At 39.0% G+C, this 12555-nt stretch overlaps 1 protein-coding gene across 1 annotated transcript; it reads right to left on the bottom strand.

The window, feature by feature from the left end:
* On the bottom strand, positions 1-7958 carry LOC122069233 (iron-sulfur assembly protein IscA-like 1, mitochondrial). The gene is made up of 3 exons (XM_042633202.1): positions 7630-7958; positions 567-684; positions 1-313 (listed from the first exon to the last, which is right to left on the bottom strand). The coding sequence occupies exons 1-3, from the start codon at positions 7817-7819 to the stop codon at positions 208-210; spliced, it is 414 nt and encodes a 137-aa protein (XP_042489136.1). The 5' UTR covers positions 7820-7958; the 3' UTR covers positions 1-207.
* Between the last annotated feature and the right edge of the window lie 4597 nt (positions 7959-12555).

Below are 12555 nucleotides of genomic sequence, written 5' to 3' on the forward strand. Positions count from 1 at the left end.
TTTTTTTGTGTGTGTCAACATATCAGAAGAATAAAAAAATTAATGTGGAACTCTGCTTTTGTAGATGAACTTAAACCAACAATTATGATGCCTCCATCTGTGATCTTCGTCCTTCCCAGAGTTTTGCTAGATGAACTGATAGTATTCTGATCAGCCAGTGAACAAAACTTTGAAAGGTCAATCGACGGTTCATAAATCTCATCGCCATTAAACATCTCCCCGCTTAGCAGATTCACCATTGTTTGTAGTCATAAAGGATTCTCCACACCCACATTGCCCTTTGGAGTTTGGATTGATGAATATGAACTCAGACCTGTGACGAGGAAAAAGTAATCTTTAATTAGGACCAGGAAAAAAAGTTCTTGAATGGAAAGATAAGAGAGTGAGTCCAAGGAAATATAGAAGTAAAGCAGATACAGCTAAATCAGAATCCAGTGAATAAGCATTTATAAATGTATGTACCTTAATAGTATTGGAAAGAGTGATTATTCAAGGGGAAAGGGGGAGGGGGGGGGAAGGAAAGGCAAGGAAATCATAAGCTGGCAAGATGGTGACGGAGTTCTTACCTGAGTTTGTCATCTACAAAATCCATTTTGGTCCCAATGACATGCATGAGTGCCTTTGGATCGATCAATATCTTCACTTCTTTGTCCTCAACCAATTCATCGAACTTCCCTTCCTTGTCTGCATAATTCAAAGGTATTGGGTAATAATAATCAGTATAAGATGGGCCTTACTCACAAAATACTTTTAACTTTTCTATAATTTGGTCAAAATTTATATAACTAAACCAGAGGCATCAGTTGGAGCACCTAGAGTGGCAAACTATTAACAGAACTACAAATCAGTAGAGTATGAAAATGGAATCCAGTGCACTTTTCGACTAATTTTAGCTTCCAATAACATTCTGATTTATTTAAAAGGAAACAGAAATATAATTGGAGGCAACTACATTTCATACTGCATATTTACATTTAAAAGTTATAGCCATCTCCACTGACAGAATTTATTAGTTGTTCCCAGCTGATGGATCAAAAGGTAAGGGGCCAAAATACCAATACCAATTTGGCATTGCTGGCGTTACAGCCTATAAAACATTGCTGGCTACAGGGAGGAAACTCAGGTTCTCCTTAATCGTAATAATCATCCAACAACTGCCAATACTACCTTCGCTGTAGATAAGAGTCATCTAAAAGCAACTGGAAGCACACAAAAATAGAGAACCCACAATTAAATGAGTAAACATAATTTGAAAAATAAGTTAAAAATGTCAAGATCGGTGTCCAATTAATGGTGAGAAAAAGAGAACACTATTCAAAATACCCAGCCTGCATTATGTACCACTTAGGTTTGGAACCAGGATATGAAATTACTCTAATAAGATGAAAACAACCACCACCCCTCCCCCCATCCTTTTCTTCTAGGATAAATCAATTAATCCTCATAAATTGAACCACTTGGGAACCACACAATGCAACAAAAGAAAATAAACTAAATTAACTAGTTTAAGGGTGTAGACATCATCATGCATTGAGGATCCCCCAAAGCAGAATTACATCTCTCAGGGGAAAAAAACTAGCTAAAATTTAATACTTTGATTTACATTGAAAAAAGTGTAACCTCTCCACTAACAAATAAAGTGAGAGAAAAGAAGGAAAATGTAAACTAGAAAAGTTGATAAAAACAAAATAGACAAATAAGAGGAGACAACAAAAAGTCTTGTTCATGTGGGGGAGGGTTTTTTTTCCTTTTGAACTCAAGTGTGACACGAGCCATGCATATGGATGCTTAAGATGAGTGGGTGGGTACCATCTCTTGTAGCCTCTCCCAAAACTATCAAAAAGAATAATGTGTTTACTTTTCATACTCTTGGACCTAACAGCAGGAAGCCTTTCTTTTAAAACCACTTCTTTCCCAAGAAAAACCCCATGGTTCTAAGGCAATTTGGAAATCTAAAGCCCCCTTAAAATGCATAGCACTAGGATGGAAATCGGTCACAAAAACACACTTTTCATTGGTTCCATAAAAGAAGAATGAGACAGGCCCTCATGCATGCCTCCTAACGTAGAGCGAGGGAGAATCTGCCAATCACCTTACTTCTGTATTGCTCCTTTGCCAAACAGGTCTGGTTCCATCTTCTCGCTATGCTTCAGAATCTCAGATGTCTTTGATCTATCCTGAAGATGTAAAGAAACTTGGTATGACGTGGAGCTCAATTTGGGAATAAATGGAGGTTTCTGCATAAAGGGTAAATGCAGGACTATTTTGAGGCCAATTTGCTGATGTTCGCCTGGTAATTGATAAATTAAAAACATGGTCGCAAAAAGCGCAGCAGTGGAAAAGGCCTTTCAAAAGTTCCAGCTGGTTAGCTAGTTAGACAGTGCTGGAGCCCCTTACAAATTCAAGGAAAGAGCTATCTCGGCTAGAAATTATGTGATAACCATCTCTGGAAGGCTGTCAATTAAATTGAATGTGGATGGATGTTCATTAAGGGACCCTGAACCCTCAGGTATTGGAGGCATAGTATGGATATGGGACAGTTAGTGAGAGGTTTTTCAGGACTAGCAGGAGAAGGGGACTCAATTGGAGCAGAGATGGGTGGCACTTAGAACTGGGGTTGAGTTGCTGATCCAAAAGAGATTTTCTAGTGGGATTGTAGAGTAGATTCAACTTTCAACCAATGTCATTTAATTAATGATAAACTAAACAGGCAGTGGAACCAAGGTGTTGCACTCCCTATATCAGGCCCATCCAGTACACCAAAAACATCTCTGTATCAGCCAGCTGACCATTTAAAAAGAATTATCAATAGAAACCTACTAAAACATAAAATAAATTAATCTCATTCACCAGCCTGTGTGAAAGACAAATAACTTTTGTTCTATAAAATGCAATCCAAACATAGCCTACACCCTAGTTTTCATTGAAACTTTAACTAGCCCTTGCTGGTTTCTCATCCTAGAAATCAAGATTCAATAAAATTGGCAAGCCCTCAGTCCTCTTAAGTTTCATTACAAACTTAAACTCTTAATGGAAACACACCTTTCCCATTAACCCTAGTCCCAAGTCCTACAATCCTGGCATTCCATTAAAGTCTTCCACCAATCTTAGGTCAGAAGTAAAGACATAAAGGACTCGTCGAGCTCCTCTGAGCATCATGCACCATTTAAAAACCCTAACCCTAAGTTCACCATAAACTTTAATTTTTCCCTCTGCTTTTACCTTCTTCTGAACAAGCAGCTATTCCCTCACCTGCTTAACCCTAAACAAGTACAACTTACATTTTTCTCCTCAATGCAGATCCCCGTCTCACTTTAGGAACTCTATTCCTCGACAATTTGGAAGGGAAATTATTCTATTATTTGCCTAATTACTTTTATTTAGGGCCGCAATGCAGTTGCTGCTTGATTTGAGGCTTTGCACTAATCTAGAGATTTAGGTTGGCCGAATCACGGACATTGGCATTTGGTAGTAAATTTTTCTTCCTCATTTAATGATCTCTGAAATCCCAACTCCAAAAGGCTCAAAGTCATCTACTAATTTGCATATCTTCTAAACAAACTGAAATCGTGACTCCAAGAGCACTCAAGGTCGTCTGCTCAAGGTCATCTCACTAATTCGATATCTTCAAACACAAACTGAAATTGCAACTCCAGGAGGGCTCAAGGTCATCTCACTCGTCCGAATACCCTCTGATACATACTAGTGCATTGGTGGCAAATATGACCTTTCAAGCCTAAGTATGCAACTCGAGCAGAGGGATCTGCCAAGCTGGATCTTCAACACAACATATAATAGAGAACTTCTAGTAGCTAACAGAACAGATTAGGAAAACTAGAATCCAAAACCAGAAATTCAGAATTGAAGAACTAGAGGAGAAAATTGATAACTCAACAAGGCCTTATCAGTTGGTCCATAAACTCAGGTCATGTGGCCTGCTTGATGAGGACTATCAGCTGGTAAAGCCTCTAAGAATTCTGAGTTCAATTATAGGGGGCAGCAGCAGAGTCCTAGCGCTAGAAGGAAAACAGGGCAGGGATATAATAGAACTGAGAATCTAGCCAAGCGATAGGCTTCAGATCAGAATCCAATAGAATATGATGACAGAAATTCAAGTACTAAATTTGGAGTGCTTCTAATCAGTAAATAATGAGATCTAAGATAGTTGTCGAGGTGTCACCTAGGTGTCCAGGTGGCTTTGTCTGGACTGGCACCTTGCTGGTGTCACCTTAGATCACCCCCCTCCCCTTCGAGTGTCTTGGTTCGCCTGGGCACCGTAACAACTATTTAACAAATCTAACTGAAAAGTGAACAGAAACGGAGGCATCACAAGCTACTGGAAAGGTGAAGAACTGACCAAGTTTGAGGGGTTATAAGCTGGAAAATAGAAGGGATAAGAAGGGAGAGAGAAACATGAATCGACCCGCATAGCTCCTTGGAATCCACCAAAGAAAGGATCTGAGAATCCTCCCAGATCAGCAATGAATTCACACACCTCACAGTTGGAAAAACTGGAAATTTTATTAGCTATATAACTAGTGGAGTAGGCCATAGGCCAGTACATGTATTTATAGATTAGGGAATGGACCAAATCTTAATCCAATTACAACTTGAAAAACTAGGAAATCAGACCTGCCATCGGCTATAGAAACAATCCTAATCCAACTAGGATACATAGAAACATAACATGAACTGAAAAATAAAATAAACAAAACATAACCAAAAATGAACTGGCTGATTAATAATACTAATAAATCTAAGGAAAAAAACATGTTAACCCCTTAACCTTTTCTTCCCTGTGGCTGCATCATGCATACACTTCAAGCATCCTCACCACTGTTGTCATGGGCAACCAGGGCCCGGCACAAAGCAAAGCCAAGCACATGGATTGCACGTTGGCTCAATGATAGGAAAAAAAATATATTACTCAGCAGCACATAAAACTTAAATGATTCAAATATATTAACTGTGTAATTAATAGGGGGTGCTTAAATGTATATACCTTTCATCATACCAAATCCAACTCTCACATGGACTCCCTAGTCACAAACTGAAACTGAATAATTAAAACCCAAGCTATACACAGCTACCCTATCGACGGCATAATCTAACTCAATGACCAACTTAAAGACTAAAACTTGACTCCTATCTCAGTATCCGTCAACAGCCTCTAAAGTCTAAAGACACCACTACAAATTAATTTAATTACAAAAATAAAGCCCAAACTTTATCAAAATACCCATCTACCCTTGTTGGAACCGATGCCCAATTTTGGCATGGGCTTCCAAACTCTATAGTGCTTATACAGAAAGCATGTATGGAAGTACAACCAATGCTAAATATGTTCACATTAAAGAATTGATACTTCGTCAATTTGATTTTAAGCAAAAAATTTCTGGGCCGGCAAGTAAAGAGGGTATCTCTAGACCGGCACCAAGGTCTGCCACATGGGAGAGTGATGTGCCACTTTCGATGAGGTAAAATTTTCAAATTTCGGTGAGCTTTGTCCCCTGCCAAAATCGAAATATTTCAGTAATTGGTAAATTTCAGTAGTTCTTGTCAAACTGAAGTATTTTGCCAAAAATTCAACATTTAAGTCGAAATTTCGAACCATGCTTTCGACTATACGGATATCTAGGAAATGGTTTAGAATGGCCAGATGCCAAATTTCAGAGTTAGATTCAACCAATAACCCCTGGTGTATTCACATTTTTCCATGTATTTTCAACCATCCATTTCTATGTCGCACAATGAAGAGTGAATCAGCTCGCTTCACCTTCCTTTTTTGTACCCTGATAAGTCTTTTTGTTGAGCTGGAGTGGAGGGGTACAATATGTAAATTGTTTTCTTACGAAAAAGAAGGGAAGTATGACTTGGTTGTAATGAAACAGCATATGATGTTGTTTCTGCTGTGTGCTTGGACTGCAGTGAGCTTGGATTGCAAAAAAAAATTTCCTTTTCAAATCCGGCAGTCTGATAAGAAGTTTTGGAGAAGTCCTGCAGACTGACTAAATGAAGCAGTTTTTCAATTCGCTGCTTAAGATCAGAAATTTGAGAATAAAAAAAGAAAGCATTTGACATGTGATTGTGAGAGACTTTTCTGATTATACAGAATGGATTCTAGCATAGTATTCTAGTAACGTGCATTCCCAGCTTGCCAGTTAAGACTTGCCTTAGTTGCAAAGACCTGGTTATTTCTGTCAAGGGTGGACTTAACTTTCCAAAGATGGAGAGTATGATCAACAGGTAACTCAAAGTCTTCATACTTTCGGCCATGCTCTTTAATGAACATTTGAATATCATGAAAAGTCATAGGAGTAGAAGGCATTGTATCTGGAGGAAAACGTATGTCAAGACCATCAGATGAACGTCTGATAAAAAGAGGATCAGTGCTCTGAACTGTTTCCTGTTGTTTATGGGCCTGCTCATAAGATGTAATCCATATTGTATGAGAAGCTTCACAAGATCATATGGAACAATTTCCAGGGAACAAACACGCAGACCGGTGAAGCAGGTGTATTTACAAAAAGAAACAGAACTTCATTGGCAGCAGAAAAGGGAAATTGTGGAATATCCAAAGAATGGTTCTAGAACCTGTAGATCATATGATGATGAAGCATTGCTGAATAGGTTGTAAAATCTGGGAGGAACCCGAAATCTGGACTTGGATTTTGAGCATCATACTGAACAGGCACAAGAAAATACCTATCTGTTACAGTCCCATATCAACCATATGGAGGGCTGATCCCACATTGGTTTCCAAAGGAAACTGATGTTGGTTGATATGGTCTTGGGTCCCCTCAGCTTGTAAGCCAGTTTATGGGGTTGAGTTCTCCCAAACCCGTATCACTATCCATGAGATGATGTTGAAAAGAACTTAGACCACCACCTCTGCTGAACTTTAGCATAGTCATTTCCCATATACTGTTTAATAACAAAACTGTGTGTCATCGTTTGGCTGAAAATTTTTATAAAAGGGCAAAAATTCCCCACGACACCAGTGTACCATCACCCTCTCACAGAGGATTTTTGATTGTTTTCTCTCTCTTACCTTGACCTTGTGGATTATACCATTCCCGAGCTGCCATTGATGTGGCGTGGGAGATTTCCCCCACACCGGAATCGTCAGGAACCCTTACCCTTTATAAAATTACTTCCTATAACACAGTAGCAACCAATTTTCATTTTCCAATAAGCAGAAGCATTTGTAGCATTTTGGAATTTTTATTTTCCAATCCAATAGTTTAAGTACCTGGAGCAACCATTACCATCCAAAACCTAAAACGACCACGAAACATAAAAGTAACAAGAGAACCCTAAATAGAATTGCATGCAACAAAGAAGAAAATTTCAGAATCGACATATTCAGACATAAGTTCAGAAATAAATTAAGACAACCTAAGTGCAACCATTTGGCATACTTGAAGAATCTATGAACATTAACAACAACCCAGTAAAAAAATGAAAAGAGTTTCCCTATTTTCATTAATTAGTCAACAAATTCACAACAGGATATTGAAATATTCGATGCAAAAACTTAAAATCCCAAAAATTAAACAGAAAATTGGTATGATAGCGTCTGTATACGGATAAGTGTGATTGAGGGAAGATTAGAGGGGAGGTTGGAACCTGCGTAATTGAGAGTGTAGGATAAGCCGTTGCAACCACGAGCCTTGACACCAAGCTTAAGGAATGGGCGCTGCCGTTGTTGTAGCAGATGGCGAATTCTAGCAGCTGCGGCGTCCGTTAGAGTAAGGGCTTGTCGCCGTACGGCAGGGCCGACCTTCTCTGCTGCCGCCGCCAGGATTGAAGAAGCCATTTTTTCTCTCTGTTTCTCTCTCGGATCACGGATGGGTATCGATGTTCTCAGTTGAATTTTCCATCGATTTATCAAATAGAGAACGATGAGAAGTGTAGGAGGGTCTTCCACCAAACTTTAGAAACCGCCACGCGGTAAAGAGAACCGGGTGACCTATTTCACCGTTTTCCTCCACAAAAATTATTCTGATCTCTCATTTGAAGTTGGGAGAAAACGGATCAACTGTTCCTACAATCACCTGGTAATATGAATAAGCAATCAGTATCGAATAATTGTCTTTATTTTTTTTTAAATACATTCCTCCTTATCCTTATAATGGCAGAAAATTGGATAGGTGTTAAATACTTATTCATACAATCAAGTGATCGTATGAGCATCGGATCTTATCTCAAAATGCAAGGACAGGTATAAGAAGCGTTATATGAGAACTCAGTATTAGGGAATGGGATCGATCAAGGTCGATATTGAGTCAATATTAATCCATATCACTCATAATTGGATAGAAACACATCTGGTTTTATATTGAAAGTCACTTTTTTTTTCTTATCATTTTGCCCCTTGTTCGTATTAATCCACCAATATGGTATCGAAAAAAAATCAGAATCGATTTGGAGGATTTCAAGTAATCGAGTTTGATTAAATATAAGATAAATATATGGGAGTGATAAAAAATTTCCTAAAATATATAATTTAAATTTACAATCCTATATGATTTTCTGGAAACATTACATATAGGGGTGAAACATGGTCAGGTTTCTTAAAACCATAACCCAACCCTATCGGGTTCATAATAACTCAACCTGGCCCTAATTGACTCTATCAGGGCCGGTTTGGATCGGGTTAAATCAGGCTAGGTGGGGTTGGGTTGATCTTGTCTTCTGCAATATTTGGATTTGTTGAGTCCCTGCTGACACTGAGAGGGGGTGAATCAGTGTGTCCAAAAACTTTCCCTCAACTGGTTCTTTACCAAGTCACTAGCTGATGTGGCTCATTCTCAATCACAGTCTACTGATGTTGTCCAGAGCTACTATGTACACTATTGATAACTCTCACTGCTGCAAGAAGTTACTCACATAATATGTATTACTATTGAGAGTTGACTCACAGACCCCACACGGCAATCACTATCACATACACATAGTCGTATGTACATCCACACTGCACCACCAAGTGGTCAGGTCTATCAGATGTACACACCCATCCTACAAGCACACACTCCAATCTACAATACAATACTACCATGCACAATCACAACACAAGAAATACGTGCTTCGGTTAGTTGCCTACATGCACAGAGTAATGCCTACTGTCGAACTCAGTATTTACTCAATACTAATTATGACTGCACCCATAGCCAAAGGAATACATTCTCAGTTTCCACCCTTGACTTACAAAGGCTAAGTCTTCACCCCAATTTCTCAGAATAACCTGAGAGGCCACACCCATGACAGATATGTTTAGGTAGTGATAACTACCAAGGAACGCACTGTCCCTATGTCCAGCACCCACTGAACTCCAATTACATAGATAAGGTTGGGCTTATAACAATGCCCTACAATGATATCTCACATAGCATAGGTCTATGATAATATAACCTAGCTAAGCATACAATGGTCTATTAGAATCTTCAACCTCCCCTAATTTGATGAAGAAATTAGAATCTTCAAGTGAACTGTAGAACCCGAATTAGTCCGTGTCTGAAACGCTCTGGCAGTGAGTGTGTGATACAAATACTTTCCCTCTTCTTTTCCTCTCTTTCTTTTCTTTCCTTTCCTTTCCTTTCTTTTCCTTTTCTTTCCTCCTTTGTGAAAGCTCACCCTAGCTTCATCAAGGCACATCACCTCTCCCTAGCTTCATCAAGGCACATCACCTCTCATCTTCTTTCTTCTTTCTTTCCACTTCCTCTCTTCCTTTGTTAGAGCTCTAATGGCTCAACAATGGCGCACACAAGCATGAATGGGCTTATTCTCACTTTTCGCTTTCTTCTTCCTCCTCTCTTCTCTTCCCTTTTCTTGGTTACCAACAATAAAGCTTGCTACCTTGCCTTCCAGTAGCTTCCCAAGTCTCTAATGGATCAAGTACAAGAGACTATAGGTTTTGCATTCAAAGCCTAAGCCTTCTTTGAGCTTCAACTCAAATATTCGGCCACCTCTGCAACTCCTCATTTTCTTCCTTTAGGCTTGTAGAGTTCAGAGAGATGAAGAATCTTCAACTTGAATCACCCAAATCGGAGTTAGGATGAGGGAGATATAGCCCTTTGAAGTTGGGCTAACCAGAAAGCCAGAAATAGAATCTTCGGAGGAGCGGTGTAGGCTACATCGGCGGTGCGCGCAACAGGGGCGCAAATCTAGCCATAGATTTCATCAAAGAGCATCTAATAATCTGAACCATCCGATTAAACCAATAGACAATAGATCTAAACCATAGATTTTGAATCTCTATGATATCATCATGACATACGTGCTGACATTGTCAAACGCGCTGTCAATCACCGATTGGTTAATATAGCGAGTTTCACGGTACGCTATCGGCTAACTTTAATAAAGCTCCATCGATATTGATCGTTAGATCGGAACCGATTTGATATGATTGGTTCAGATCAAGATATGGAGAATCTCTTTATAGATTCTATGTACATGCGCTACACAAAATCAAGACTAATATGGTGAAGCGCCATACCATCATATCTAATACACTCCACCAATGATAAACCTCGGGTAAGCATCTTCAATGCAAGCTCTTGCATGAACCGTCAGATCTAAATCTCACCGACGTGGCTCAATCTGAGCCGTGTATTAAGGATCCCTCTGATTCTCTTATATATACATAAGCCTCTGCCTTCATATTTCCAGTGCTAAACACCCCTTATCAACTAAGACCTTTAAAATCTCAAAATTACATTAAAGCCCTTCAAATTTCAAAAATAAATTATGAAAAATCCACCCAACAGCATACTAATGAATTTTCGGTTTAGATTTTCAAACCGGCTTTACGGAAACACTTATAACTTTTTCATACGATATCCGATCTAGATGAAACGAAGTGTGTTGAAACCGTAACTAGATGCTCTACGACTTTCTAGAAGATTCAATCATCTGACTCAGCCATATAAAAATATCAAAATGCCCCTAGACCTTTCCAATGACGCATCTTTCTCATACGGAATCGAAACACGATGAAATCAGAACCGTTGAAAAGATTGGATTTTTGTTGTATTGTTACATGGAAAACACTTCCTTTAAAAAATTTATCTTCAATGTCAAAACTGCCATCGACTGTCACAAATGTCGTAAATTCTTCATACGGTATCGGAATGTGACAAAATCATATGCACTGGACTAGATAAATTACAATCTATATTTTTCATGAAGAAGCGATCTTCCAAAAATATAATTTTCACTGCCAAAAATACCCTCGAGCATAAATTGGCTAATTTTATCAGTTTTGATCCAGAAACCTGCACCACATACTAAGGATGTATCAAACTATTCCATGCATACCAAACGACTCTGTTATCTCATCGGTAACACTGGACACTACCATGTCGTCATTTCCATCTATGCCATCCAAACTAGCCACATCATCACTGCCACGTGGCCGATTTGCCAACAAAGACAACCATAAAACAACAGGATTAACCTTGATTGACCTATTTTTTCCATTCATATCTCATACATTAAAAAATTATAAAAAAGTAAAGGAAAATGGACAGGTATGCTAGCACAGTACCTAGAAATTAAGTATGCTAGCGAATAGTGGCCGTCAGATGAAAGATAAAAGATCTCTTCCGTTTGTAATTGTCTTCCAAAAGTTGCTCAATACCGTCACTCCACAATCTTCCTTCCCCTTTTTCTCACTGGCTCCGACTCCGGCTCCGCCTACCTTCCAAAAAATTTGCTGATCTCCCACTACCCCTCTCTCTCTCTCTCTCTCTCTCTCTCTCTCTCTCTCTCTCTCTCTCTCTGTGTGTGTGTGTGTGGCCTGATCACCTCCTCTATCCCTCTGCTATCCCATTCCTGTCTCCTCCATCTCCGGTGATCTCTGATATCAAAGCAAGCCACCACAGCCAGACTTCTCACCCCTAATCTCTCTCTATCTCAACGCCCTTACCACCCCCTTCATTCCTTTTCTTTTAAAGAAAATGAAATTTTCCATTATTTCAGGCTCAAATGATTACCCGTTCTTGGCAGCTTTAGGGATCATTTGATCCCCTTCCATTTGTTCTATGCAAAAGCTTTCTCGGATTGTCAATGGATTTCCGAAACAAGAAGGGATAAATATAAAATAAAACTCCAAGCCCTAGATAGAACTTGATGATGTAGAAAAACACAACTAATATACAACAGTTAGATAAAACATAAAATGGGAATGGGAATCGTACAATGTTAATCGTATAAAATTTCGCTACTGCTGCTGTTGCTGCCGCTGTCGCCGCATATAAGTAATTTGCAACAGTTAGATAAAACATAAAAATGGAAATGGAAATCGCATAATGTTAATCGTATAAAATTCTGCTATTGCTGTCACTGCCACCGCCGCAGCTGCTGCTGATGTTCAACCAACACTCTACAAATCGTTAGAAGAAAGGAGAAAAAAAATAAACCCAACTACTTCACTTTCTCCAACTGGATCCGGTAAATGAATAATTTTTTCCGGCGAGAAGAGAGAGAGGGAGAGAGAGTAAAGGTGTTGCAACCGTGAATTGAAAATTTATTTATCTTCTCTCCATCCAACGG

The sequence above is a fragment of the Macadamia integrifolia genome, unplaced genomic scaffold (assembly GCF_013358625.1).
Source record: "Macadamia integrifolia cultivar HAES 741 unplaced genomic scaffold, SCU_Mint_v3 scaffold561, whole genome shotgun sequence".
In the NCBI taxonomy this organism is placed as follows: domain Eukaryota; kingdom Viridiplantae; phylum Streptophyta; class Magnoliopsida; order Proteales; family Proteaceae; genus Macadamia; species Macadamia integrifolia.

What these genes read in the sequence shown, in the direction of transcription:
- LOC122069233 (XM_042633202.1), bottom strand. Translation starts at nt 7,819, where the DNA reads ATGGCTTCTTCAATCCTGGCGGCGGCAGCAGAGAAGGTCGGCCCTGCC. An exon ending in CTACACTCTCAATTACGCAG is followed by an intron (nt 685 to 7,629) that starts GTTCCAACCTCC and finishes TGAATTATGCAG; the next exon opens with ACAAGGAAGGGAAGTTCGAT. An exon ending in TTTGTAGATGACAAACTCAG is followed by an intron (nt 314 to 566) that starts GTAAGAACTCCG and finishes TCCTCGTCACAG; the next exon opens with GTCTGAGTTCATATTCATCA.